The sequence below is a fragment of the Podarcis gaigeae genome, assembly GCF_964106915.1.
Source record: "Podarcis gaigeae genome assembly, chromosome: 1".
NCBI classification, from domain to species: Eukaryota; Metazoa; Chordata; class Lepidosauria; order Squamata; family Lacertidae; genus Podarcis; species Podarcis gaigeae.
Genome location: NC_139678.1, coordinates 21,703,599 through 21,729,136, shown reverse-complemented (window position 1 = coordinate 21,729,136; position 25,538 = coordinate 21,703,599). Strand labels below are relative to the sequence as shown.

The 25,538-nt window shown below is 42.3% G+C and overlaps 1 protein-coding gene and 1 long non-coding RNA gene across 4 annotated transcripts in view; both read right to left on the bottom strand.

Annotated features, from left to right (window-relative positions):
- LOC310845116 overlaps positions 1-25,538 on the bottom strand; it is a 579,409-nt gene that overhangs the window by 308,282 nt on the left and 245,589 nt on the right. Inside the window, exon 2 of the long non-coding RNA XR_014564471.1 lies at positions 22,707-22,882. This is a non-coding gene — a long non-coding RNA (uncharacterized lncRNA). The remainder of the gene's footprint in view (positions 1-22,706; positions 22,883-25,538) is intronic.
- Positions 101-25,169, bottom strand: ASB2 (ankyrin repeat and SOCS box containing 2). 3 transcript variants are annotated; one of them, XM_083734384.1, is made up of 10 exons: positions 24,827-25,169; positions 18,896-19,153; positions 15,703-15,783; positions 14,795-14,961; positions 13,944-14,099; positions 12,144-12,389; positions 8,756-8,927; positions 4,636-5,197; positions 1,443-1,596; positions 101-1,162 (listed from the first exon to the last, which is right to left on the bottom strand). In XM_083734384.1, the coding sequence occupies exons 2-10, from the start codon at positions 19,114-19,116 to the stop codon at positions 1,026-1,028; spliced, it is 1,896 nt and encodes a 631-aa protein (XP_083590510.1). In that variant the 5' UTR covers positions 19,117-19,153; positions 24,827-25,169; the 3' UTR covers positions 101-1,025. The 3 variants fall into 3 exon arrangements, with proteins under 3 accessions (XP_083590510.1, XP_083590511.1, XP_083590512.1); XM_083734385.1 differs by having other exon boundaries at positions 15,703-17,469; positions 17,704-19,153; positions 24,827-25,089; XM_083734386.1 differs by having other exon boundaries at positions 15,703-17,469; positions 17,857-19,153; positions 24,827-25,089.

The following is a 25,538-nucleotide window of genomic DNA, read 5'->3' as shown; positions in this document are numbered from 1 at the left end:
TACTGCTTTAACAGAAGGGTTAAATACCATTGACTTCAGTGACATAAGAATTGAAGGCTGATGTAGTATAATAAACTAAAACAGAATTCCACCTCGTTCCTTTGCCTATTTAATATAATGCACATAATTATTGTGGGTTAAATCCTTCAGCTCACACACTTTGTTAAGTCTTTGTTTAATTTTAATTGGGGGTCACAATTTTTTTACTAGATTCAGTATTTACTAAATGACTAACGTGGGAACAAAAATATTGTCAAAGACTTTGATCACCAAGAAAAAAGTCAACTATATATCCAGAAAGGCCAACTAAACTAGACAAAAATGTAAAGTGGTATCAAAGTAGACAGAAATAGCAGCCAGAAGGTTTGATCAATCCTGCAAACTAAACTGCAGCTCAACCAATTAACTGAACTGTAACTATTACTGGGGAATTTTAGATCTTTGCATTAGAGTGAGATGCTTTTTTGAGTATAGGACCATTCCAGAAAGACATTTGCTGTCCATGTGAGCAATCCTGATTGCTTCTGGTGTGCAACCAGTTATGTCGACAAATACAATGTGTGAACTGGCAGATGATGAATATAGTTGACAATAATTCATGCGATTGCCACAGGTGCAAAAACAAAATAAAATGCCACTACATTTATTAAAATTGTGTGGGATCATCTGGTTTATACATTACATTTGTCTGTGTGAGAGCATACTTAGAGATTGCTTGTGTCTTGTGAATTCTTCCAAATTCTCTTTAACATGTGATACTGAGGTGTTTAGAACTTTTAATGTTTCTCTCTACAAAATAGCATAGCACTTTCTTGCCATGTGCTACCAGTGTCTTTTATCCCAACTTCTTCACTTATTTCCTATACTCTAAATACTTTTGGATTTGCCTTTTCTGCAATTCTGATTTTCAGATATCCCTTTTCCTTCTTACATAGCAAAGCCGGCCTTTTCTTCCATTATCTCAGTCTGTCTCCATCTTGTGGCTGTCACTCTAGGAAATGATTGACTGCCAAGTTCACCTTAGGTCAGCGAGTATAATCATATTGTAAATAGCGCATCAGTCTCCCTGGAAGAGGCAAAGTGTCAATAAGAGAAATACGGCTCTTCCCAATCAGACTTCGAATTTTGATCCGGCAGAGGTGAGCAAGTGGCCTTGGTGGCTCTGGAAAAGAGAATATATGGTAGGGTAAGTGAGTGAGCAAGCAAAAATACATTTTTATGCCGCTTTTGAAATAGTCACCAGAGAACGTTATGAATTTTTTTACAGAAGCAAATGTCTTCTTCACTAATTAGTTTTTGAAGTTTCCAAGCTTAAACCCTTCAATAAAAAAAATCCTAGGGTGGTTTGCATAGGCTCTCACTTCCCCCTGCCTCTTCTGGTGAAGGAGGAGTTTGAAAACTTTCGTTTCTATTTTAGATTACTCAGAATTATTTTAACTAACCTGCTTTGTATTTAATGTTAGCCCAGTCTTCATAACTGTCAATGTGCTCCTTGAGCCTGGAACAAAGTTGCACATTGCCCACATAATCCAGAAGAACATCGATAATAGGCCCAGCCCAACGACTCATCTCTGGAGTTGATACCATTTCACAAAACTGGGGGCAAAAATGAGATACAAAATTTGTTATTGTAGGAGAACAGCAACAGACACCCAAGCCCACCCTTCCCCCAAATCCAAAGTAGACCGCGAGCAGGCAACCTGCAAAAGAGGTGGTGCAAGGTCATAAACTTTGCAGGGAGAGCTCAATTTTACAACAGATTCACCTGGCTGCCTTACAATCAAGATGCAGGAAAGCAGGTCTACATGTCATACAGAAGGATGTCACAGAATCCTTGACCCTATCATTTAGAGGTGGGGAGAATGCATTCTGAATGCTTGCATTTAGCATAAAGCTACGGGGCCTACAGGCAGAGGGCCTTCTCGGTAGTAGCGCTCCCCTGTGGAATGCCCTCTCATCAGATGTCAAGGAGATAAACAACTATCTGACTTTTAGAAGACATCTGAAGGCAGCCCTCTTTAGGGAAGTTTTTAATGTTTGATGTTTTGTCACTTTTTTATATATTCTGTTGGGAGCCACCCAGAGTGGCTGGGAGAACCCAGGCAGATGAGTGGGAAATAAATAAATAAATAAATAAATATTACCCATTCCTGCATGTAGCAAGCAAGTATACTGGGGAGAAACATTTAACTTAGCCCACTCTCTGATGTGCTTGTGTACATCATGATCAGAGCTTTCAAAACTATGACCACATATATCCTGAACTGGTAAAATCTAGAATTCTACCACCTCAATTTGTGTGCTGTACATGTGGCCCTTCGTGGGCGGCCTTTGACAGTGGCTGTAAGTTCCTGTATTGTATGTCTGGTCATAGGAAACTCTGAAATGCATAGGCTAAGTAGCGTTTTGTTCCTCGTCCTTCACTCCATTCAGGAATGAGGAACTTGTGGTCCTCCACATGTTGTTTGATCCCAACCTGCATCAGCCCTAGCCAGCAAGGCCAAAGGTAGTCCACCCACCTGGAATGCCTCAGGTTTCCCCATCCCTGTTCTGCTGCATAGTGCTGACTCTAGGATTTGCCCACATGCATTCATAATGGATTCATAATGGAAAATGCAAGGCTGCAGAAAATCTGAACATTGCATATATGCCTGGCACATTGCAGCACCCAACTCCAAACAAACCAGCATCATCATGAGAAAATATTGTTCTAGATATAAAATTCCATATTAACAGAAGTATCTCCCAATAAGATTGCCCTGAAAGTAAAATAAGTATTCTGCAGATGTATGAAGTGTGATTCTGGAAGAAAACAAGAACAAATCGTGCTGCTCCTGCTAACAGCTCTTATTTCACTTTCTGTGAAATAGTTTAAATGCCCTCTAGTGGCGTTCAGATAAATTACTTCTCAAGGTTACATCCTATGTATACAGTGGTACCTTAGGTTAAGAACTTAATTTGTTCTGGAGGTCCATCCTTAACCTGAAACTGTTCTTAACCTGAGGTACCACTTTAGCTAATGGGGCCTCCTGCTGCCGCCGTGCGATTTCTGTTCTAATCCTGAAGCAAAGTTCTTAACCTGAGGTACTATTTCTGGGTTAGCGGAGTCTGTAACCTGAAGCGTCTGTAACCCAAGGTAGAAGAAGAGTTTGGATTTGATATCCCACTTTATCACTACGCGAAGGAGTCTCAAAGCGGCTAACATTCTCCTTTCCCATCCTCCCCCACAACAACCTCCTCTGTGAGGTGAGTGGGGCTGAGAGACATCAAAGAAGTGTGGCCAAGGTCACCCAGCAGCTGCATGTGGAGGAGCGGAGTGTCCTGGAAGAGGGCATGGCTAGCTGGTTGGAACTCTGAACAGTAATATTCCACACTGCAACATTCTGCTGCAGGCCCAACTTCTAAGACAGGCAATGTCTGATTTGGATGTGTCCGAATGATGCACAATTGCACACCTGCAGATGATGCCAAAGCTGGAAGTAGCCCCAAAGTCACAAAAATGTCACAAAAAGGGATGGGCTGGGCCGGGCAGGGTGGAGTGGAGTGAGCTTACATGCTCTCTGCTAATGTGTGCAGGGGTCTGGAACAGGACCTCTGCACAAAACAATGGTTGCCTGTATGCTATTAACATTACCCATTTCTGATTGATTGATTGATTGATTGATTGATTGATTGATTGAATTTGTATGCTGCCCTCCTTCTTCCTGAAGGAGTCCAGGGCAGCAAGCTGTCCACATTTTTTAAAGAAAGAAAAATATATCTAAAACAGTTAAATCTTTATAAAAACAGTTACAATGCAAAACATTATTTTAGCCACTGATCTCAGATTTTCCCCTGAACTTCTGCTACCAAATGACTAAGTAAGCAGAAATGGTTTCTGCTTCCACCTCCCTGGGCATGTGATTATTTCAAGATGTTTTGGTCTTGGAAATTTCTTTACACTGCTTGGGACCTCACTTATCTCCATCGTAATCCTGTGAAGTTGGTAAGATTATTTATTAAATTCGTATACCAACCTTCATCCAGACATCACAGGATGGGTTACAACATAAAAACACAAAATGCACAAGATGGACTGATGTTGCATTCAGTGACCATCGTTAAACAGAATTTTTTATTCAATAGGAAATATTGGTGACTGACTCGAGAAATATATATATGAGCTATCTAATATGAGCCCATAAGAAGTTTCAAAAACATCTGACATCCAGCAGTTTGGGAGTTTTATCAAGTATCATTGACTTTTCTATGTTGCCTTTTTTCCATAGGATTATGCTGTTCAGCCAATTACTCAGCTAGCTCTCTGCTGTATTGTCACCCAGACTGGTAATGGTTCTCTCGAATTTCAGAATGAGGCATTTCCCAGATCTACTTTACATACTTCAAACCAGCCTTCCCCATTCTACTGCCCTCCAAATGTTTTGGACTACAATTCCCACCATCCCTAACCATTACCCATGCGGGCTGGCGCTAATGGGAACTATAGTCCCAAACATGCAGAGGGTACAGGATTGAAGAAGGCTGCTTTAGAATGAAAAAGCTTGTGAATGGACCTGAAGCCTTTCCTAAGGAAAGGCCATAATCACAGCTCCTCCAAATGTCACAGAAAATACGAGCTAATAAGGGTAGACTCACCTGTACAATGCTCTGCTCTTTATTCACCTGGGGATCATGATACCTGTCTCTCTTAGCTTCAATGGGAGGATGTGGGCCACACCCATACTGACATTTAAAGCAGGAGATGGCATCGCAGCCTAGATCCATCAGAAATTTCAGCAGAGAAAGATACTTCATCGAGAACATGATGGTAGCAGGGAAGGTCGTTGGATGGGAAGCGACGTAGGCATCAATATTGGCTCCATAGTCAATAAGCAGCTTTATCATCTTCAAGCAGCCATGGCGGATGGAGATGAGCAGGGGGTTGATGAGGTCGACGTTGGGGTTGGCCCCAGCCTCAAGCAGCAGCTGAGCAGCTTCAATGTTGTTGTTAAAAACTGAGAAGTAGAGGACCGTGGTGCGCCTGTCCTCGTAGAGCCGCGAGCGCTCAGGAGAGAGAGTGAAGTTCACGTCAAAGCCAGCCTCAACCAGCTCTTCCAAGACATCGTCGCGGTTGCATTCAGCTGCCAAATGCAGAGGGCTGATGCCACTGCGTTTGGTTCTAGTGCGGCTGGTGACTGGGAGCAGCATTTTCACAATCCTAGCAGAAATGAATCAAGGGCCAGATGTGAGCTTAAGCTTGCTTTTCTAGCAAAGTTATTGCTTCTATAGCCGTATCTGGGTGTCCCGTTATGATAGGCGTTGCAGGCATATATAACAGCAGTGAAATCATCTCTAACTTCAGATTGCTTATGATTTATTAGGGCAAGGGGAGAGAGGTGGCCACAGCACCTGAGGGATGATCTTGAATGCTAAGGCTGGGTACAGGTGGTATTTTCCTTAGCCTTGAATACAAGGCTAAAATACATACGGATAAAAGTAACCAAAAGCCCAAAATTGTACCATGAAAAATTCTTATCATGCTCATCCAACACCACAACCGGAAGGACAAGTCTTTCTCTGTGCCACTGAAAGATTGGCACCACAGCAGAGGCCAACTTAACAACCAAAGGCCTGGGTAAATAAACAATGACAGCCTGGTTCTTTAAAGATCAACAGTGGAGGTGTACACGAGGTGCATTTCCAAGGGGAGATCACTGCGCAAATCAGGGCTACCAATGAAAAGGCCTATTCTTGTGTAGCCAAACTCCATACCAACCTCGGATAACTTTATTGAATAAAACTAAGCTGTTCCATCCCAGCTTGCAACTCCCCTTTCTTCTGTTTTCAGTCCTTATATCCTGTGCTTTTCTTAAAGTGGCACTCTTTCTAAATGAGATCTATAAACTATATTGATATAGGCTGCCGCGGTGAATGGTTTCCCCCTGATATTTCTCCTTACATTGCATGAGCTTCGTCATTGATTTTTATGGGGTGAGGCATGTAATTTCACAATGAGGACTGAAACAGGTAAGCACCCAGTGCTCAAGAGTGGGATGGGCAGACAGGCAGCATGAGTGTTTCTATCAGAAACATTACTGAGCAAATCAGTTTGAGACAGGCCTATGGCATGAAGAAGTTCAACATGTACAGTTAAAGTAGGGGAAAGGTCTAGGCAACAGCTGGAACAGGATCACTAGTGGAAAAGTCTTCGGAACAACAGCTACCAGCTTGCCTTGCATTATCCATGCTCTCGAGACATTATGCCCTCATCAGAAGAAAATAATCAAAGCCACAGGAGGAAATTCATGCACAGATCATTTCTCAAAGCAGAAAGGCTGACCTCACCCAGCAGTGATGCTCCCTGGAAGGCGGGAAGCCTGGGTGCTGTTTAGCTGGCAAACATCCACCACTAACAAATGCTTTGTAATAGCCATAATAGCTGAAAAGTCACACACAGTGCCGAAATGAGAGTTTGCCAAGCGCTAGCATTAGTCATCCTGGATTCTACTGGGATTTATTAACATTTAAGGGTTGAGATTATTCTGCTGCTCAAGCAAGCTTCTTAGAGCTGAGTTAAAGAGGAACTGCAGGCTTTGTTTTCAGTTGGGACTGATACCTTGTTGAACATAAAGAAGCATAACGTTTAGGGGCATTAAAGAACCTAGTCAAATGCAGCTCTGAAACAGAGCAAGCCATGTTCTTTTGGATGTAAATCTAAACTAAATTATGGCAGGCAACGAGATGGGGTAGGATGGAAGGGTCAACTTCAAAGAACCTTCAGATTACCACCAACACGTATCCACCTGGTTTGTGAAGAAAGGTGCTTGTAAGGGGAGGTTGTTTTGATTAGTTGCTCCTTGTGCCGCTGTGGTGCAATTTTTAAAGGAATGATCTAGGTCAGCGATGGGGAACCTGTGGCTCTCCAGATGTTGTTGGACTCCAACTCCCATTTACCTTCGCCAGCATGGCCAGTGGTTAGAGATGATGGGAGCTGAGGTCCAGCAACATCTGGACTTCATCCCTTGATCTGAAAGGAAATTCATGCAACTCTAAGAATAACAAGAGAAGAGTATTACACCAACAAAATCTAAGGAGAATCATTCCAGCATGACTCTCACTGCTATGTAAAGAATATACATAAGTTGCTTCTCAGTTGCTGGATGTGGGAGAGACAGATGGTTCAGTACATATCTTAAAAGCCAACACTATGCAAAAGCTTGGCCTACAGTATAGGTCAACCCCTTCCCCAAGACTTGCAGTGGATAATTATGAAATTAGAAAGCTAATCTATAGCCCTGAATAATGCCAAAACAAAATACAGTTTAAAAGGCATTTGTCAAGTAGACTATGCAAACACATCTTCCTCTGTAAACAGGCATGGCACCAGAAGCTGCAAACTTACATTCTCTTATTCAGGACTAATTCATACAGCTCTTCTCCCAAACTAGATTGCACTGTGCATATGGTTCCTAAATCAGGGTTATCTGACTCATCCTTACAAACCATGGCTTGGCATGAATTTAGCAGTGGCAATTTGTGCTTGTGAGGAAGAGCTATTCAGGAAATTGATTCAGCACTGCACAACACCAGCATAGAGTGATCATGTGACTCATCCCTTAGGGATTCCTAGTTATCATGACTGCCTGTCTACTCCTTTTTAGTCTGATCCTGCTGTTGGATTTGCTTTTTAATATTCTTCTTCTCTCCCAGCTACATTGATAGGTTCATCACACTGTTCATCAGGTCCCACTCTTCTGAGTCTCATACTGCTAATAAATACTATATCTATTAATACTATATCTAGAAAGGAATAAATTCCAACCACTTCACAGCTTCACAGAGTTAAAGAATATGCGCCTAAGGTCATGAAGTTGACAAGATACAGTTTCACATTAGCCTTCCAAACAGGGTGAGAGCATTAAGTACAATAAACAAACGTCAAGCAACATGAGTTAAAAAAAATAGAAACGATCCCCTTGGCTTTTTTCATATTATGGAGGCTTCGTGTCCTGGCAGTGAGTCTGAATGCAGAATTCCTGCAGAATTATGTATTAAATCCACATGCTTACAAAGAGAGGTCACTGTGAAGAGCGTTGTTATTCAGAATACCAAAGGGATTAAAATGACTGGCCATGCGGGGGCAAAGTTTGCCACTTGGATAAATATTTTGTCCAAGCAGCTAAAGATGGGAAGCTCTTTAATACTTTCACCTCAAAACCTTTTAACAAGTGCTTGATCTTTAACTATTCAGAAACACTGGGTCTTCAACCTAATTCTGATCTCATGTATCAATGCAGTTTTACATTGACAGAGCTTTGCAAAGTAAAAGAATCTACTTTTTAAATTTTATTTTGGGCAGAGCGGAGTCCAATAACTTACTTGCAATGATTATGTTTGGTTAGCCACCCAACCTCTGCTTAAAACTTTCCATGGTAGCTTAGAAATATTTCAGACTAACAAACAAATAAAATAATAACCCCTCCAATCACAGAGGATAAACTGTGCATTAGATGTGAGATTACTGGAAAGAAGATGATGGCAGAGAAAATGCCTTCTTAGAAGGCAGCATGTCCCCAGTGCAAACTGAGACTATTCTAAACAAAACAACTTGTTTTGGATCTTGTCTGTAGTACATTCATTGCTACCCAAATCCCCATGGTAACTGTGGATTCATATACACAAACTTATATGGTTGTTGTTTTTTAAAGAACCCCTGTTAACCTTTATGCAGAAATGCTCAAATCTGTCAACAACCCTCAGTAATAAAGTAACTTACTCATAATAGCCTCTTTTGGAGGCCACGTGAATAGGCAAGAGGCCATTCTTGTTGGTTTTGTTAGCATCGGCTCCTTGGGACAAGAGAAACTCCACAATCTCCTCATGTCCATTTTTACAGGCTTCAAAAAGGGCAGATGCTTTGTCACTGGCCTGGGTATTGATGTCAGCACCTGCAAATGAATGAAATATAAAGCAAGGCTCACTTTCAGAACATCTGGAAATCAACAGCATATGTCTCTATGCAGTGCCGGATTTATGTATAAGCTAAACAAGCTATAGCTTAGGGCCCCACTCTCTTGGGGCCCCAAAAAAATTTAAAGGAAAAAACACCTGGATGTACATTTTCAAAATATAAGATAAAAAAACAATTGTATCTCACTATTAATATACTTCTTCTTAATTGTATTTCAGTTCAACAATTACTTTGATAAAATACATATTTTGTTATGTGCAAATGACTTTAGATACCTATTAGGTCCATAAATTACCATATAGTCTGTATTCAACACAAAAAACAGTGACAATTTGTTGTTGACAAATGACAGCTGGACATATAAAGGGCCCCATTGCCTTCAGTAGCTTAGGGCCTCATCAAACCTAAATCCGGCCCTGTCTCTATGCCTGAAATTTAGGTAAGAAAAAAGGGCCTTAAGACGTGTATATGCCAATGAAGTGGCACAAACCACATAAGTGCTGGGTTTTCAATGCACACACAGGATTATTGAATTCAGGCATCATGCTTATCGCAATGAAGGTTGTAATGACATGCCCTTTGGAGGAGGGGCCCCTGACACAATGAATTTAGCAGCCATTATGATCAGGGCTCCATATCTCCATCAGAAGTAGGTTTCTAGGGGTGTGCATTCTAAAACAAACTAGCAATTAGAGAAAGGAGTCTTGCTCATTTCCCCTTATGTACTTATAAAAATGAATGGGAATTCAAACAAATGAGATCTGAATGGGGCGGCGGCGGCGGCGGGGGGGGCGAATTTGGTTTGTATTAGCTTCAGTTGTTTCTATTGGGATGAAAAATGGAAGCTGTCTGGGACAGCCTGTCCAGGTCAGAGAAAGATTACAAGGAGAAAAAGCAGGGGAAAATATACAGTGGTTTTTTATAAAATCATGAGTTTTTGTACTATTTCTCTGAAATTTGTCAGGTCAGATCCTTTTAGCTACACCTCCTATTCAAAGCAATGGTCAGCTTAAAGGATGTGTGCCCTTTTAAATTAAGCATCAACCCCTTTCCCCACCTGTCTGAAATGTGGCAAGGGTGACGCTTTGAATGAATAGTAGAATTCCTGAAGAGGCTATGTTATTTGGATGAAAAACACTGGCGTCTTTCTGGCAACAAAAGACTCACTAGGTCTTGCCTTGAAATCAAATGTGAAATCATGAATGGAAATAATTCAGAGTAACCTGAATTAGTTATGAAAACAAATGAAAAGCAAATGAATGAATAGCAGAACAAATGGAACTTCTGAGAACAAAATACAGTGGAGTAATTAAAAGTTTAAAAACTTGCACACTCTCTACAAATTACTAGATCTATACCTTCACACTCAGTGTAAAATGAGACTGGATGTACCCACTGCTTCCCTTTGCTACACAATTTCCCTCTCTGTTATGGTATTAGATGAATACACATAACACGAATAAGCCATTCTATAATGTCTGTTCAGACATACTGTATGTGTCTCTGACTTCAGTAGGGCTTACTCCTAGGACCGCCATAAGTCAGGAATTTCCTGGACATATCTGGGAAGTGTTGATTCTTTGGCGAATTTCAAAAGGAAAAATAGCTCCAAAACTTTGGCCGAAAAAAAAGAGAGAAAAGCTCCGCAACTGTTGTGTCCAGATTTTCACTTTTTGAAATATGGCAACTCTACTTACTCCTAGGTAAGTGTTTGCAGAATTTCAACCTTAGTCCCGTACTAGGAAATTCTAATGTGCCAGAATTCTATTTGCTTGATTACAAAAACTATCCACACTTAGTTTGGGAGTAAGCTCCATTGAACAGGGTGAGATTTGCTTCCAAACAGACATGCGTAGGAATCAGTTGCGCAAGTGTCTGCCGAAGAAGAACTTGCTCCTTTGTGGCAAAGTCTTTCCATTGCATTTGAAGCTTTAATGTACTTACATAGCAACACAACTGCAAAGCCCAACATGGGGATACAACTAAATGAGGGAGAGAAACGGAATCTTTATTTTATGACAAGCACTGCGCATTGTACAGATGCAATAAAGTTATTATAGGGGTTCTCAGAGGGGCTTTAAAAGCTTGGAATAATAGTGCAGTTTTATTGTATATCCTTGTTGCGATTATTATTTTTTGTTCATAATTGACCATGGGAAATAAAAACCAAGCTCAGTCACTCTTCAATTTCCCCTTGACCTTTCGGATACTAAACTTGCGATTCGTCAGTGACAACGTTCAGTCCCATCTGCTCCAACTGCCCCTCTTTACCAGGGACAACCCCCTCGTTGTTTTCCCTGTCTCTGGTAAAGCACTGTTTTTATTCTGTTCCCATTTTTTTGCCTCTTGGAGAAATGCTCTGTAAGATAGATCTGAGAGGAGGACAAGTAGGACCTGAAACAAAAGTTGGCCATGCATTTTCATATACATAGAGTCCTGTTCAGGGTCCCTGCCAGCCAGCAAGCCATGGATAAATACTATACTATACTATACTATACTATACTATACTATACTATACTATACTGTACTATACTGTACCATACTATACTATACTATACTATACTATACTATACTATACTATACGCTCTAAGGTGCTTAAGTAAAGCACCACACAGAGAGTTTTTCATTTTTCTTTGCCAACAGACACTCAACATTCCATGGTTAATGGACCAATTTGGTGTTTTATCCCTTTAAGGCTTAAAATAAATTCCTGTATTTCTGTATCCTTGGGGGTTGGATTAGAACTTGGAGATCAAGGTTCAAATCCCTACTGATCCAGGAAGCTCACTGGGTGAAGAGCTTGACACGTGAGTAGAATTGTGTGCACTCCTTTGAACACGTGGGATAAAAGGTGGGATATAAATGTGAATCATCATCTTTGCATAGTAGATTAAAGTATGGGTCTTTCAATCACCTCAGAATCTCCCACTTAAAATCTGGAAAAGGTTCTGCCTTCTTTGTACTATAGTTTATGAAAGTGTGGGAAACCAATGCACAATAAGCTACCTCCGACAAGAACTTGTAGAAATTAGAATTTCTGTCTTCCTTGCAAGACTGCCATATAGGATGAATAGAAAGCAAATCCAAAATTATGAACTGGCCACTGAAAAACCCAACACACAAAATCAATAGATGGTTTTGCATATCTCAGCCGCTGCACGTGAAATGAGCCTGCTTCTGCAATACTGCTTACCGCACTTGGCAAGGTATCTCAAGGCTTCTAAGTGGCCACTCTCAGCTGCCACGAAAAAGGAAGTGAGCCCGTAGGAATTTGTGCTTTCCACCTTGGCACCTCCTTTGACCAAAAGGTCTATTATTTCCAAGTCATTCCGAGCGACAGCTTCGTGGAGGGCAGTCCACCCCCGATTGCAGCGATGGTTCGCGTCAGCATTGTACTCCAATAGCACCTGTACAGCTTCGGCATTTCTGTGTTCACAGGCTGTGGTGACAAAAAAGAAAAGAAAAGAAAGTTAAGGTTTCCGTATCTGGGCCTCAAAAACAAGTTTCATTTCGGACAATTTCACCCGGAAGTTGCTCGTTACCAAGAAAAGCCTTGTTTTATTCCACATATATTTTCTCCTGCATTTAAAAAATGAATTCATAGATTTCAGTTTGCTTTTGGGGGTACTAGAGGATTGTTTTCCGAATGTTTCCCCCCACTGTAAAATAAACTTTCAGGATTGTGGCATTGCTTCAGATACTCACACAAAAACAAGCCCTTATTTATCTGTTTATAAAAAAATATGTACACACCACTTTTCAGCCCCTCCCAAAGTGATGAACTTGGAACTCTGATGAATATCCATATATCAAGGATATAAAATGACTCCCTCTCCCATTGATTTCATTATCTCAAATCTCTGTTGTATAGAGTTTCCCTATCTTCTTTCCTGCTCTGAAAATGGCAGCAGCCTACTAACCACATGGCAGGGATGGTATATTTAGCCTCTTCCTCATCACAAGGCAATTTCAAGGAAGGGTACAATTAAAACACAGAAAGGATAAAGCAAATTACAATAATAAAAAAAATTAACAAAGCAGCAACCAGTAGAATAGCAACCATAACAAACCCAGACAAGGCACAAATACCTTGCAAAAGTCTGTGCAAACAAATAGAGAGGCTACATTAAGCAATATGTTTGAACACTGAATATGTAAGTTTATGTCTAAAGTCAATGGTGAGAACAAACACAAACATATGTACTGCTGGATAAGTGTTTAATGGTTCTTGTATTTGTAAAAAAAAAAAGTTGGGGAAAAAAGCTTGTATCACTGGATCAAGTTAATCAGTTTTGTTGACTTAATTGAGCTAAATAATTTTAATTGAATTTTGTTACTGTTTAGAATTTTGTTGTGTTATTATCTTCCTTAGTGTGTCGTGCAAACCACTATTCTGAATAATAATAGTTTATTATATTATTATAATTTATTATTGTTATTAGAATATTACTACTACTACTACTACTACTACTACTACTAACTAATGCTTTTTATAAGGTAGGGGACACTAGGGATGAGTTTATGCCACCAAGTGGGAAGAGACCCAAAAACATTTGGGAACCACTGAACAACTTAGACTTTGGGCCTGATCCAGCAGGACTCCTTTTATCTTCTTATTTCAAGAGCAGCTTGAAATAAAAGCATTGCCACCCCAGCCAGATATGCCCACCAGCACCCACTAACAGAGGAGAAGAATCCCTAGGGGACACTTTGCCCAGTGCCTTCTCAAACCTGGAACCAGCCCTGATTTCTGAACTACCGCGGGCTGGGGTAGCAGTGGCGGGCAGTGGCCCAGTTTTTTTTTTTTATGGAGCTGTCACATGCCTGTGGACACTGCAACAGCATGACGACATATGACGTCACAACGTTGTGCACGGCGCGCTGGGCACCCACAGTTGGGGGTCCAAGTTGGTGCCCCTGGCACACACAGTTTCCAACTAGAAAAGTAGTCTACTTGTGGGCACTCAAGACCTATGAGAATCAAGCAGCTTACCTTTATAAAGTGGGGTCTCCCTCGCTTTGTTTGCAATATCCGGTTCTGCTCCAGCCTGCAGCAATAAACGCACACACTCAAGATTCCCTCTATTTGTTGCTAAGTAGAGCGCCGTTTCCTCCTGAAGTGTACGCTGATCAAGTAACCCAGGATAAGCTGTGGAGAAAGCATTGATCCATATTTAGTGAGGCGTGTAATGTACACGAATAATCCTCACATCAGACACTGTGCTCAATAGTGTCAAACTTTTATGTGATAGCTAACCACCCATATACAACTTGCAAGTCTCACTCTTTCGTCAGGGTTAAAAAAATTCTTGCTCCAATTGTGCTAGAAGACATTTTCAGAGTAAGTTTAGGAAATCTGATCGCTTGAGTTCACCACCCTCTCCTGCCATTGTTATCAGCGACGTTTTTGGAACATTTAAGTGAGATCACACTGTTCCCATTAAAAGCCACCACAAGAGCTTATTGCCATGCAAACTGGGGCGGGGCAGGAAGTGTTTAGAGGACATGCAGAAAGAAACCTTCAGCACTCGCCAAGAGAACTCTCCATTAAACAGCTACCAGGATGTTTAATTTGGGTAACATGCGCTTTCTCTTGCTATGCATGATCCACTGGGATGGGGGTGAGGGGCAGAATATATGGTGAAAATGCTATTTATGATCAATACATTAGCCTTTAACCTTTTTTGGGGGGGTGTATAATCATGAAATTCCCTGAATGTACAAAAATAGGCTGAATAAGCAAGCTTGCATCTTTCAGGGAGTGATATGACTCAATGGGTTACTCTATACCCTGTGATGGTTTTGTGGTTTGATCTGATCAGTTCTTTTTCCCCTGATACTTGCATTTATACAGCAGCTTCAAGCAGCGCTCTTGTCCATAGTAAGCAGCCTCGTGGAGGGGCAACCATCCATCTTTGTTAGGCTGTGCAAGGTTTTTCCCCGACTGCATCATTTTAAGAAGTGCGTTTTCATCTCCTCTCTGGATTGCTGACACCACAGGATCCAGCACTCTTTGAAAACAAAGTTGAAAACTTGTCACTTTTTGCAGGATTGCTTCTGACATTTGCAATGGCATGGCGGCACTATCCATGCCCTGCCTCTGAAACCATCTACTATGGTGGTTGAACTTATGGGGCTGTTCCCCCACCCCCTTGAAGTCACTCGTATTTTATGTGGCTGAATAAACTACACAGAGGCCCAAACAAACTCTCCCACCCACCTGCAAGCCAGCAAACACAGAGGGCTATATATTCCAAAAGCAACTGAGAACAGATCCCTGTGTCCCTATTTTCATGCTCTTTGGTGCATTGGCTCTCCCATTTTGCACACTGAAGGCACGCATGGCAACACAGCTAAAAATAATCGCAGTCAGTTTTGTTTACTATTTTGACATGGGAACTGGTTGATCTAACTAAATTGCTAGACAAGGATCCTGTTTCCGCTGAGTCAGTCACTCCAGTGCAACGGAGAGAGTCCTAAAAGATGGGGTTAGAAAGGGATCAGCAGGCCTCCGGGTGGGTGTAAGAGGTGGGAGGGAGAAGGACAGGCAGGGAGAGGGAATGGGGAAAGTCAGTCCCTTTTCCCTCGGCCAGTTATGCAAACTCCTTAGAAGACGTAAAATGATGCGACAATTGTCACAGCACACCTCCCCCCCCAACCCCTTCTAGCTGTCTAGTCAAGCCAAGCACACGACAACAAATGTAGCCTAATAATGGAAAAAAAGTACAGGAAAGAAGGTAAGGAGGACTTACTCCGGTTGGGGTGTTTTGAACAGGCTGCCATCGTACCTCCGTCTGACCCCTGAACTGGCCGCTTGATTCTGTGCTGATCGCCTGGAGTGATGATGGCACAAATGAAATAATGAAAAATACTCCGAATAAGAAAAGCAGGTCATGTCTCGGGTTGCTTAGCGGTGTGCCTGGGGGCTGAGAAAGCCACTGAAGGAGACAGTATCCAGTGGACCTGCAGCCCCCTCTGGGTCTTTAAACAAAGGCAGGCTTGTTCTGGCTCAGCTGCTCTCTCGGTTCTGGATTATTTTTGGCCTTCAGAGGAAGTGTCAGGGGATTCAAATGACCATATAAGACAACAGGGGAGATGAATCCCTCAGTCACCACACAACAGGCAGAGAAAGGGTTTGAGGGCCTTCTTCGCTTCAGGGAGAAGGATGGCTGGATAGTTTTTGTTGTGAAACAGCTGTGGGAATGAAAGCTTTGCAAGAAACTTTCAGATCAAGACCAAGAAGAGATCGCTGGGGTTGCCAGGTCCAAACAAGATGGCCTGCTATATCTTTCAGAATTGCAGAATTACATTGAAGACAGAATTTCACCAGATGCGTAAGTGTGTGAAGTGAGCTTAATGGCTGAGTGGGGATTTGAACCCTAGACTCCACTCTAACCACTACCCCACACCAGCTGTGACCATTGTACCACACTGTGGCAGATTTCCTATCACAGATCTACAGTGAAGGGAGAGGTTGCGCTTGGTGGAGCTCTGTTTTAAAAGCCTTTTAAAAAAGTGGTTTTCCTTTCCAGTCATATAAAAGGCAGGACATAATCAACAGAGGAACAGGAATATTAAAATATAACTTGATAAAATATGAAACACAGTGGGAGGCATTAGTTAGCCTTTTTCTAGGTCATTAGATAAAAACAGCAGACAAGAGAAAAGTTGAAAGAGAGTTTGTGCCCTCCTCCAAAAACTTGTAATACATGATCTTAATACGGTCTGATGAAGTCTTTCCTTTAAGAAGGAGGGGTAAATGCATATTGCTTTGAATTTATTAGATCTTAGCATGACATTGATCTCTATCAGCATAATATATTATGAATGTATCAAGCACTTCCTAAGCCATATGCAACTCAAGAATGGACTTGCATTGAACTTTGCAAATCTGCTCAAATGACTTTGCTACACTTTCCTGGGTCATGCTGCTCCTAATTTTGCAACTGCCAAGTTAGCTAATTTTAAAATAATCGTGTTTACTGTGGTCAGTGGGGATTTCCCCGAAGGGTGATTTCATACATCTATGCAATTGCTACTATGAGCCAGTCATCTGACCCAGTTTGTAAACTAACACGGTGAAGTAACACATAAACATAAAGTATTGCACAAGAAAAACTAAAGTGCCCTATGTATTCTGATGATCACTAGGATGGCTCAAGTCAGCAAGATATATGTTTTGTTTAAAAAAAAGTTCCAGAGTTGGGTCAAATATACTTTTTGGCAGTGGAAACAGACATATGTAACAGTTTTAAGCAGCACTGACATAAGGATGTTCAGACACACATGGAAAAAACTATTCTCAAATGTGACATTTTCTGTTAGATCTCACCCAAAGTTTAATTGAGAGGACGGGACTAGGTCCAAATGTTAGTTTCACTAATTTCATCTTAACCAATAGCTGCTGTTGTATGCTCATTGCATACATGTAAGTTCTAGTTGCACTTTCGTTTTACTCTGTAATGCTAAGATGAATAAGTTCTACTGTCTGAAGGGTCATATTGCATACAGTGGTACTTCTGGTTACATACGCTTCAGTTTACATATGCTTCATGTTACAGACGCTGCTAATCCAGAAATAGTGCTTCAGGTTAAGAACTTTGCTTCAGGATGGGAACAGAAATCGTGCTCCAGCGGTGCGGCGGCAGCAGGAGGCCCCATTAGCTAAAGTGGTGCTTCGGGTTAAGAACAGCTTCAGGTTAAATACGGACCTCCGGAACAAATTAAGTACTTAACCTGAGGTACCACTGTACTTCTAAGCTCCAACCGAACCATCTCAGGCTGCAATTTGTCTATTCCATTCTGAAGAAAAAGCAGCTGTGGAGAGCTTCAATCTGGATCATGCTTGAAAGTGTGATCCAGACAGCAGGTTCATGCACTGCTTTTCCTTGAAAATAAAGTGGCACTCTAAAGGCACACTTTTTTAAAAAATGTGTTTAATTTAATGTGGTTTAGTCCTGTGTATTCAGTCAAATATTTTTTTTTTACCAGAAGATTCAAATGGCAATTTGAGGGCTTGGCAGATAATCAATATTTCGCTCAGCTCCAAAATCTGACATTTAAAACACCACCAACACATTTCTGCCCTTCTCTTCCTCCAAGGATTTCAGACAAATATAAGACATATCCTGCTGCATCAGGAAAATGCTCCGTATAGTCTAGCATCCTATTTTCAATGACCCACCAGGTGCCTGTAGAAAACCCTCAAGTAGGAGATGAGCAGAAGAACCCTCTCCCCTCTGATATTCAGAAGCATCATATTCAGAAGCAACTGATATTCAGAAGCATCATTGCTTCCAACCATGGAGGCAGAATATAACCATTGTAGTTCATAGCTATTCATAGCATTATCCTCCATAAATTGATCTAATGCTCTTTCAAGGCCATCTAAGTTGGTGGCCATCACCTCTTCTTGCAGGAGCAAATTCCAGAGTTTAACTAGGTACCGTGTGAAATATTTTCTTTTGCCCGTTCTGAATTTCCCAGTAAGCAGCTTCAACTGGATATGTCCCTGAGTCCTCGTGTTTTGCAAGAGAGAGAAAACCTGTTTCTCTGCCAACTTTCTCCAGATGCATCATTGTATAAACTTCCATGGTATCCCCTGTTACTCCCCTTTCCTCATAGGGGGCTTGCTCCACCCCTTGATAATTTTGGTTCTCATTTTCTGGAACTTTCCCAACTATAGAATGTGCTATCTGGGGATATTGTGAGGTGTCTTTCTGGACTATCTCCAGCCCGGTTACTAGTCAGAGCAGGGCTTGCGTAGCCTCAGAGCGGCAACCGTATCAGGCAACAGAGCCAGAGTTAACATCTAACCTACCTATAACAGAGTAATCACAGAAGCACTAACACAAATGTTTAGGACTGGGGTGCAGGACATGCAGTGAATTTACAGTAGGAAGAGGTGGGGTGTTTTGTGTTTGCTTTCTTTCCTTGCTTCTTTACCTTTGCCAAGGGTAAAGGTAGAAATTCTGGCAGTAAGGGTCGTTGTGGGTCGGCGTGGTTGTCTTCTGTGTAGCTGTTTGCTCTGCAGGGTCTTCCGTCAGGCTTTGCTGGATGGCCAACTCAATGAGCTCATCTTCACTCATACTGCTATAGAGGCTGTAGTCCTCATGTCCTAGAGCTCCCGTCTGCGAATTCCTGGCCACCGTGACTTGTGTCGCCATCTTCCCTGTTAAGTCGGAAAGAGACGGCTCCAAACACCTGGAATGCACAGAAATGAGACTTAGGCTGTGTCCAGATGGGGGCGGCAAACAGGCCATGTGGACCTGATATTCCTGTGCGCATGACTGACAGGAGATTGATCGCACACTGTCTCTCTCCCCCCCCCCCACAGTCGTGGTTGTCCATTGAAGCTCCACCACTTGACATCCACACCAGTGGGTGGAGCTTCACAAAATGTTTCTGAGCTGCATGATGCTGCTGCTTTGTCCCACCCTTCTGCCACTCCTCCCTTTCCTTTAAAAATATTAATTAATTAATTAATTAATTAATTAATTAATTAATTTTACGGTTTTCCTTTTTGTACATTTCGATAATTTTATAATCATTTTTACATTTCAAAACTTGACTTCCTTCCCCCCTCTTTCTGCACTTCCTTAAATTTATTTTTAGTATTTTCTGCATATCCAAATTAACTTAATTTACTCATTTATTCATCTACTTTAAATATAAACTTATAAAACTGCAGGTTATTACAATAAACCTGCCAATGTTCTTATCTGTTTACAATTTATTTGTAAATATTCAATAAACCATTTCCATTCTTTTATTAAAAGTTTGATATCTTGATTTTGTTATTTTTCCGGTGTGTTTTGCCATTTCTGCATATTCCACAAGTTTTTGTATCCATTCTTCTTTTGCTGGGACTTCTTTCCATTTTGGGGCAAGTAACCTTCTTGCCACTGTAGTCTCATACATGAATAAATTTCTATATAGTTTGGGTAGTACTGTCCCCATAATTCCCTCTCATTTTCCATTCCGGGCACCCATGCAGGTACAATAAGTTTGCAAGAGCATAAGAGCAAAGGTTATAAAAATTGCCCACGAGGGAGGAAATGGAGGGTTGTGCTGGCTGCTTTCCTTCAACGTAACCCCACTTTCCACACACACACGGAAGTCTGTTCATATATAAATTGGGGTTGGAGAGGTGATGCCTTATAGAATCACATTGTAGAGTTGGAAGGGACCCTATGGGTCATGTAGCTCAACCCCCTGCAATGCAGAAATATGCAGCTGTCCCATGTGGGGATCGAACCTGCAACCTTGGCGTTATGAGTACCACACTCTGACCAACTGAGCTTTAATAAAGCAGCCTTTCAAGGAGCAACTCTCCTTCGTCTTCACTCACAAAGCTTTGCCGTTTTGCGCAAATTTCTTTCTGCCCTCACTTCTAGGAGCAAAATAAAACTGAGGGTGAGGTAGGACTTTTTTTTATCACAGAAAACTGATTATTCCCAGTAGTTGGTGTTAAGTTTCAGGCCACTACATTCTTTTTTGCAAAACCAAAAAGAGACTCTTGCTAGAGTTGTCACGTACCAGCTCTCCCCTCCTACCTCCCAGGTCCTCCTTTCCTGAGTTGTGTCACCCTTTAAAAATACTCCATTAGAGATCAGGTTGCAACTTGACATTTGCCAAGTATTTCATATGACACATAAAGGAAAATAAACAGCTCACAGGAGGTCACTGTGTGTGGAGGAGCATTGCAGGGAAGAACATTTCCTTCAGGAGGGCACTGCGTGAAACGCAGTGGGTGTTTGTGACAGTACTAAGACAATTGTCTGAATATGCTGGAAGAGGGTTCAAAGTTCTGTACATACACACACACACACACACACACACAATGGCAGCCATTTTGTTTTCTAAGCTTCTGAGGTCAATATACTGACTGTTCACAATGAGGTAAAGCTGAACTCACGCTGAATTTTTAAGTCAACTCCCGTTGCCTGAGGTGCTGTCCAAATTTCACCCTCTCTGCTCTTAGCATATAAGCCAGGCTTCCTCAACCTCAGCCCTCCAGATGTTTTTGGCCTACAACTCCCATGATCCCTAGCTAGCAGGATCAGTGGTCAGGGATGCTGGGAATTGTAGTCTCAAAAAATCTGGGGGGGGGGGGGGCGAAGTTGAGGAAGCCTGATATAAGCCAGCTAACCAGTTTGATACAAACTGGCACACAGACAGAAAGAAGCGATTGCTAGGAACAGTTCCACCATGGAGCTGCCAGATCCCAGGAGGCTCTTACCTTCCACCTGACGGCCATTTCACACATTACCCCGAGGGAAACCTGAGTATACCCAAGAGAGAGCTGCCGTCGTCATGGTTCCCCTGTGGAGTGTATGTGTATGGCACACACGTCTGCCACATTAGACACGGCATTTTCATCTAAAGATGTACTGTAGCATGTAAGGCAACCCCAAGGCAGACATTGGTGTAACAACTTCAGGGAAGTTTGCCAGAGCTCCATTTTCACACTTGCATTTGCCTATCTTTGAACACGTATCTAGACTTCCCCAATCCCATGTCTTGCTGTGGTACAGCAGAGAGAGGAATCAGTCAAATTATTGGGATTCGCTTCCTCAACGCAGCAACCTGCCTCACGGCCACATGCTAAGTGCAACGCCTTACTGGTGCTTCTATCAGCTGTAGGGTTGCCATGTGTCTGGGATTTCCCGGAAATGTTTGGGGGGACAGCACCCCCATCCAGGAGGATTTTTGCATTTTGGATTAAATATCCGGGTTATGGGTTTTTATTTTATTATTATTATTTTAATGTTTTTGGTTTTTAAAATATTTTTTGTGGGGAACGCGCGTGCTCAGAAGGCGCTGTGCCCCAGAACAGAAAACACATATTGGGTAGCCTGGAGCAGCCTGCTGGGGGTCGTGCTAGGTCTGGTGTTGTTCCTGGCTGCCACCAGGCCTTGCAGGGCTTTCCCAGGGCCGTGTTAGGCCTCTTGGTGCTCCTGGCGGTTGCCAGGCCTTGCAGGGCTTTCCCAGGGCTACTCAGCCTCCCATCATGAGCAGGAGTAAGACAACAAAAGTAAGAGATGGAAGGGAAGACGTGGGCAGCAGGTGGACAAGGATGGGGCAGGGAGTGGGTGAGCGAAGGAGATGTGAGATGGCAGGGTGCCCCAATAGTGTGGGGGGCGGTTTCCCCCAACCTGGTGCCCTTAGGATGTTTTGGATGCTCCTCATCCCTGACCATTGGCCAGGCTTGCTGGGGCTAATGGGGGTTGTAGTCCAAAACATCTAGAGGGCACCAGGTTGGGGAAGTCTGATCTAAATGTGATGACAAGAGCCCAACATTAACAAAACAAAAATACAGCTGTGTCATTCTGTGAAAAAGGAACCTGGGAACTGAAATGGAGAAGTCCTTCAGTGAATGGTTTTCCCCCTAACTGAACTCGCAGGAACCTGAGGACAAAGGAGTCAGGGCCAGACACTTGACCTTTCTTGATCTGCAGAAGGGCTAAGGGTATCCTGCCCATTAAATCGGATTTCAAATCGGCTTTTAACTAGGTTATTGGCAGAATCCCTCTTTTTAGCGTTAACCCACATCAGAGAGGTCTCCCGGTGGCTACTGGTGACTACAGCCCTTTTTGATATTCTCCAGGCCACATGCTCAATTACATGGGAAGAGAGGCTGGATTATAGCTACGTACTAGCCATGCCCTTTATCAGCATGTGGCTGCTGGTCCTTCCTATGTACAATGGTACCTCGGGTTAAGTACTTAATTCGTTTCGGAGGTCCGTACTTAACCTGAAACTGTTCTTAACCTGAAGCACCACTTTAGCTAATGGGGCCTCCTGCTGCTGCCGCGCTGCCAGAGCATGATTTCTGTTCTCATCCTGAAGCAAAGTTCTTAACCCGAGGTAATATTTCTGAGTTAGTGGAGTCTGTAACCTGAAGCATATGTAACCTGAAGCGTATGTAACCTGAGGTACCACTGTACATCAAGTGGAATGTGAGAAGGGTCTCTCCACATGAGCAGCTGTAGACATGTAAGGCTCAGGAAACATGGGTTCTGATTAGCAGTACAAAGCCTACATCAGCCTTCATCAACCTGGTGCTCTCTTGGACTGCAACTCACATCAGCTCCAGGCAGCATGGAGAATGGTCAAGGCTGACCAACAGTCCAGTAATCATCTTCGGATCATGGGTGCTCCAATGCATTGCATGGACACACACACACACAGAGCTACCACAACTAGAATGTCTTCTGTGTCCACATACCCTCCAATATGTAGCATCTCAAAACCAGGACGCATGTCTTCCTGTCTGTACATGAGTCACTTGACCCATGAGTGATAATGGAGCCCCCAAGACACACTTTGGAGGGGGTGTGTTCTCATGGCATCCAAAAACATGTGTCTTGGGATGTCACACAAGATTGTGGCCCTGCAAAAAGTGCTTTTCAGGGTGAGATCTCGGTGCAAAATCTCACGAGAACACCATGCCCAAAATAGCCACCGTGCGCTCATGGGGGGGTATATGATGGCCTTTTCTTCTGGGATGCTTGCAGGGTATGTGTTCATTTCAACCAAAGGATTAAATGTGCAAATATATTTACAATAATGAAATGCACACACATTCCTTTCAGAGGCAGGGGGTGCAGATTGGCCACCTTTAAATTCTGCCCCCTTGCCCTGTTGTTGTTGTTGTTTAAATGTTTTCCTTGGTTTAGCTCACCAGCTGCTTTTGTACAGTGGGAATCTTCTGGTGTGTTGACCACAATTGCCCGTTGCAAGATCTGTATATTTCCAGCCACCCGAATCCTAAACACGTAAGATGGAACTTGCGGACCTTGAGACTTAATATTTTTAGATCAGCTACATAGGATGTAGGTCAGGCAAATATATTTTTGCCACAACGATTACTGCAGTCTGCTAAAGCACAGGGAACCAAGTTTCCAGATGATGAAACATTTCTGAGTAAATGGATCCCGCCAGTCCCCAGCTGTCTAGATACATCAAACTGTTTATGAAGTTGCCTTGGCACATCTTGGATGCCAACAACAACACTTCCATGCAATCGGTCCGCTCACCCACCCCCATATCTGTTATGTCCTTATCATAAGTACCTGGATCTGGCCAGTCAGCCAACTAGCCCACCATCCTGTTCTAACAGTTGCCAACCACATGCTTATATGGGAACCCACAAGCAAGATGTGAGCAAAGAAGCACCCATTCCTCCTGCAGTTTCCAGCAACTGGTATTCAGGAGCATAATGCCTCCAACTGTGAAGAGCAAAGCCATGATCGCTAACAGCCATTGATAGTCTTTTCCTCCATGACTTTGTCTAATCTAAAATTGATAGCCATCACTGCCTCCTGTGGAAGCAAGTTCCGTCATTTAACTATGTGCTGCAGAAAGAAGTGCTTTTTTTAATCTGTCCTGACATTCAACATTCATACCACTTGACATCCATCATCACAATTGTTGTATCTTGCCATAGCCATGGAAATAACAGAAACAATCTGATTGAAAGAAACAGTAACTTAAGATGGCTTTAGCATTTCCCTGTAGGGTCTGTTGAAAGATCAGGCACTACAGACATCCAGATTCCTCTTCTAATATCAATCACCTCTGCATATAATATTTCAGAAGTAAAGACATCAAAACATTCCTTTTGAATGGATGCATATGCTATGGTAGAGGAGTGATAAATTACATATTTACATTTTAGTGAACCACTTAGGATGCAAAGTAAATTCTGTTTAAAAAGTCCTTTGTCTTCCAAGATTTCGTATGTGTAAGTCATTTCCCGTAGTTAATTTAATGCATTCCTACATTTGGAGAAAGGAACGGTTATGCACATTGTAAGCAAATTACAGGTTCTGCACCCAACCAATGCATTCAAAGCATGCATAACTGCATTACCTTATAGCTGCTGTAGCTAACAAAGTTTATCCTGAAGTGATTTTCCTTGGTGAACTCTTAATTCAGAAAATCCCCTTTCGGGTGCATCTCTCTCCCGTCTCTGTGTGTTGATAAACTGCAGAGCAGCTCTGAACTCTTTCCCTCTTTGAAGTGCGGAGTTTATTTCTGGATCACCCCATGATCAACGATTACAAGCCAAAATATAAGTTGCTCTGAATCTCAGATTTCCTGTGTGAAGTCTGTGGCAAAGTGACTTGTTCCTCTCTCAAGTTTTCTCCCTGCAGCATTATAATCTATAGAACTCCGCTTTCTGCAACATCCCTTTCCGAAATGACATAAGCCTGACCTTTTTGTTACATCATTATTTATTTATTGCCCTGTACAAGTAAACCATATATGGCCATGTTGCTGAAAGTTGGAAAGGAGTTTACAATGGCCATGCAATCTTCAAATGACTATGGCCGGACTGATATTTTTCAAGGGTTGTTTTTAGCACATGTAACCTCAGTTTTTTATCCCATACTTCCTCAGAAGAGTTCAGGGTTACACACACATGGTTACGCACACATCACATACATACACACAGAGAGAGTTTTTAAACCCCCAAAACAACATTGCAAAGTAAGCCATTCTGGGAGACACTGGCTTGGTTTTGCAACATGGTAAACCAAACTATGGCTTACCAGGATTGTACAACCAGCATGCTGAGTCA

Coding starts and splice junctions, on each gene's coding strand:
- ASB2 (XM_083734384.1), bottom strand. CDS start 19,116: ATGGCGACACAAGTCACGGTGGCCAGGAATTCGCAGACGGGAGCTCTA. Junction 14,100..14,794: donor CTTGAAGCTGCTGTATAAAT/GCAAGTATCAGG, acceptor CTTTCTCCACAG/CTTATCCTGGGTTACTTGAT. Junction 5,198..8,755: donor TCCAAAAGAGGCTATTATGA/GTAAGTTACTTT, acceptor CATTTCTGCTAG/GATTGTGAAAATGCTGCTCC.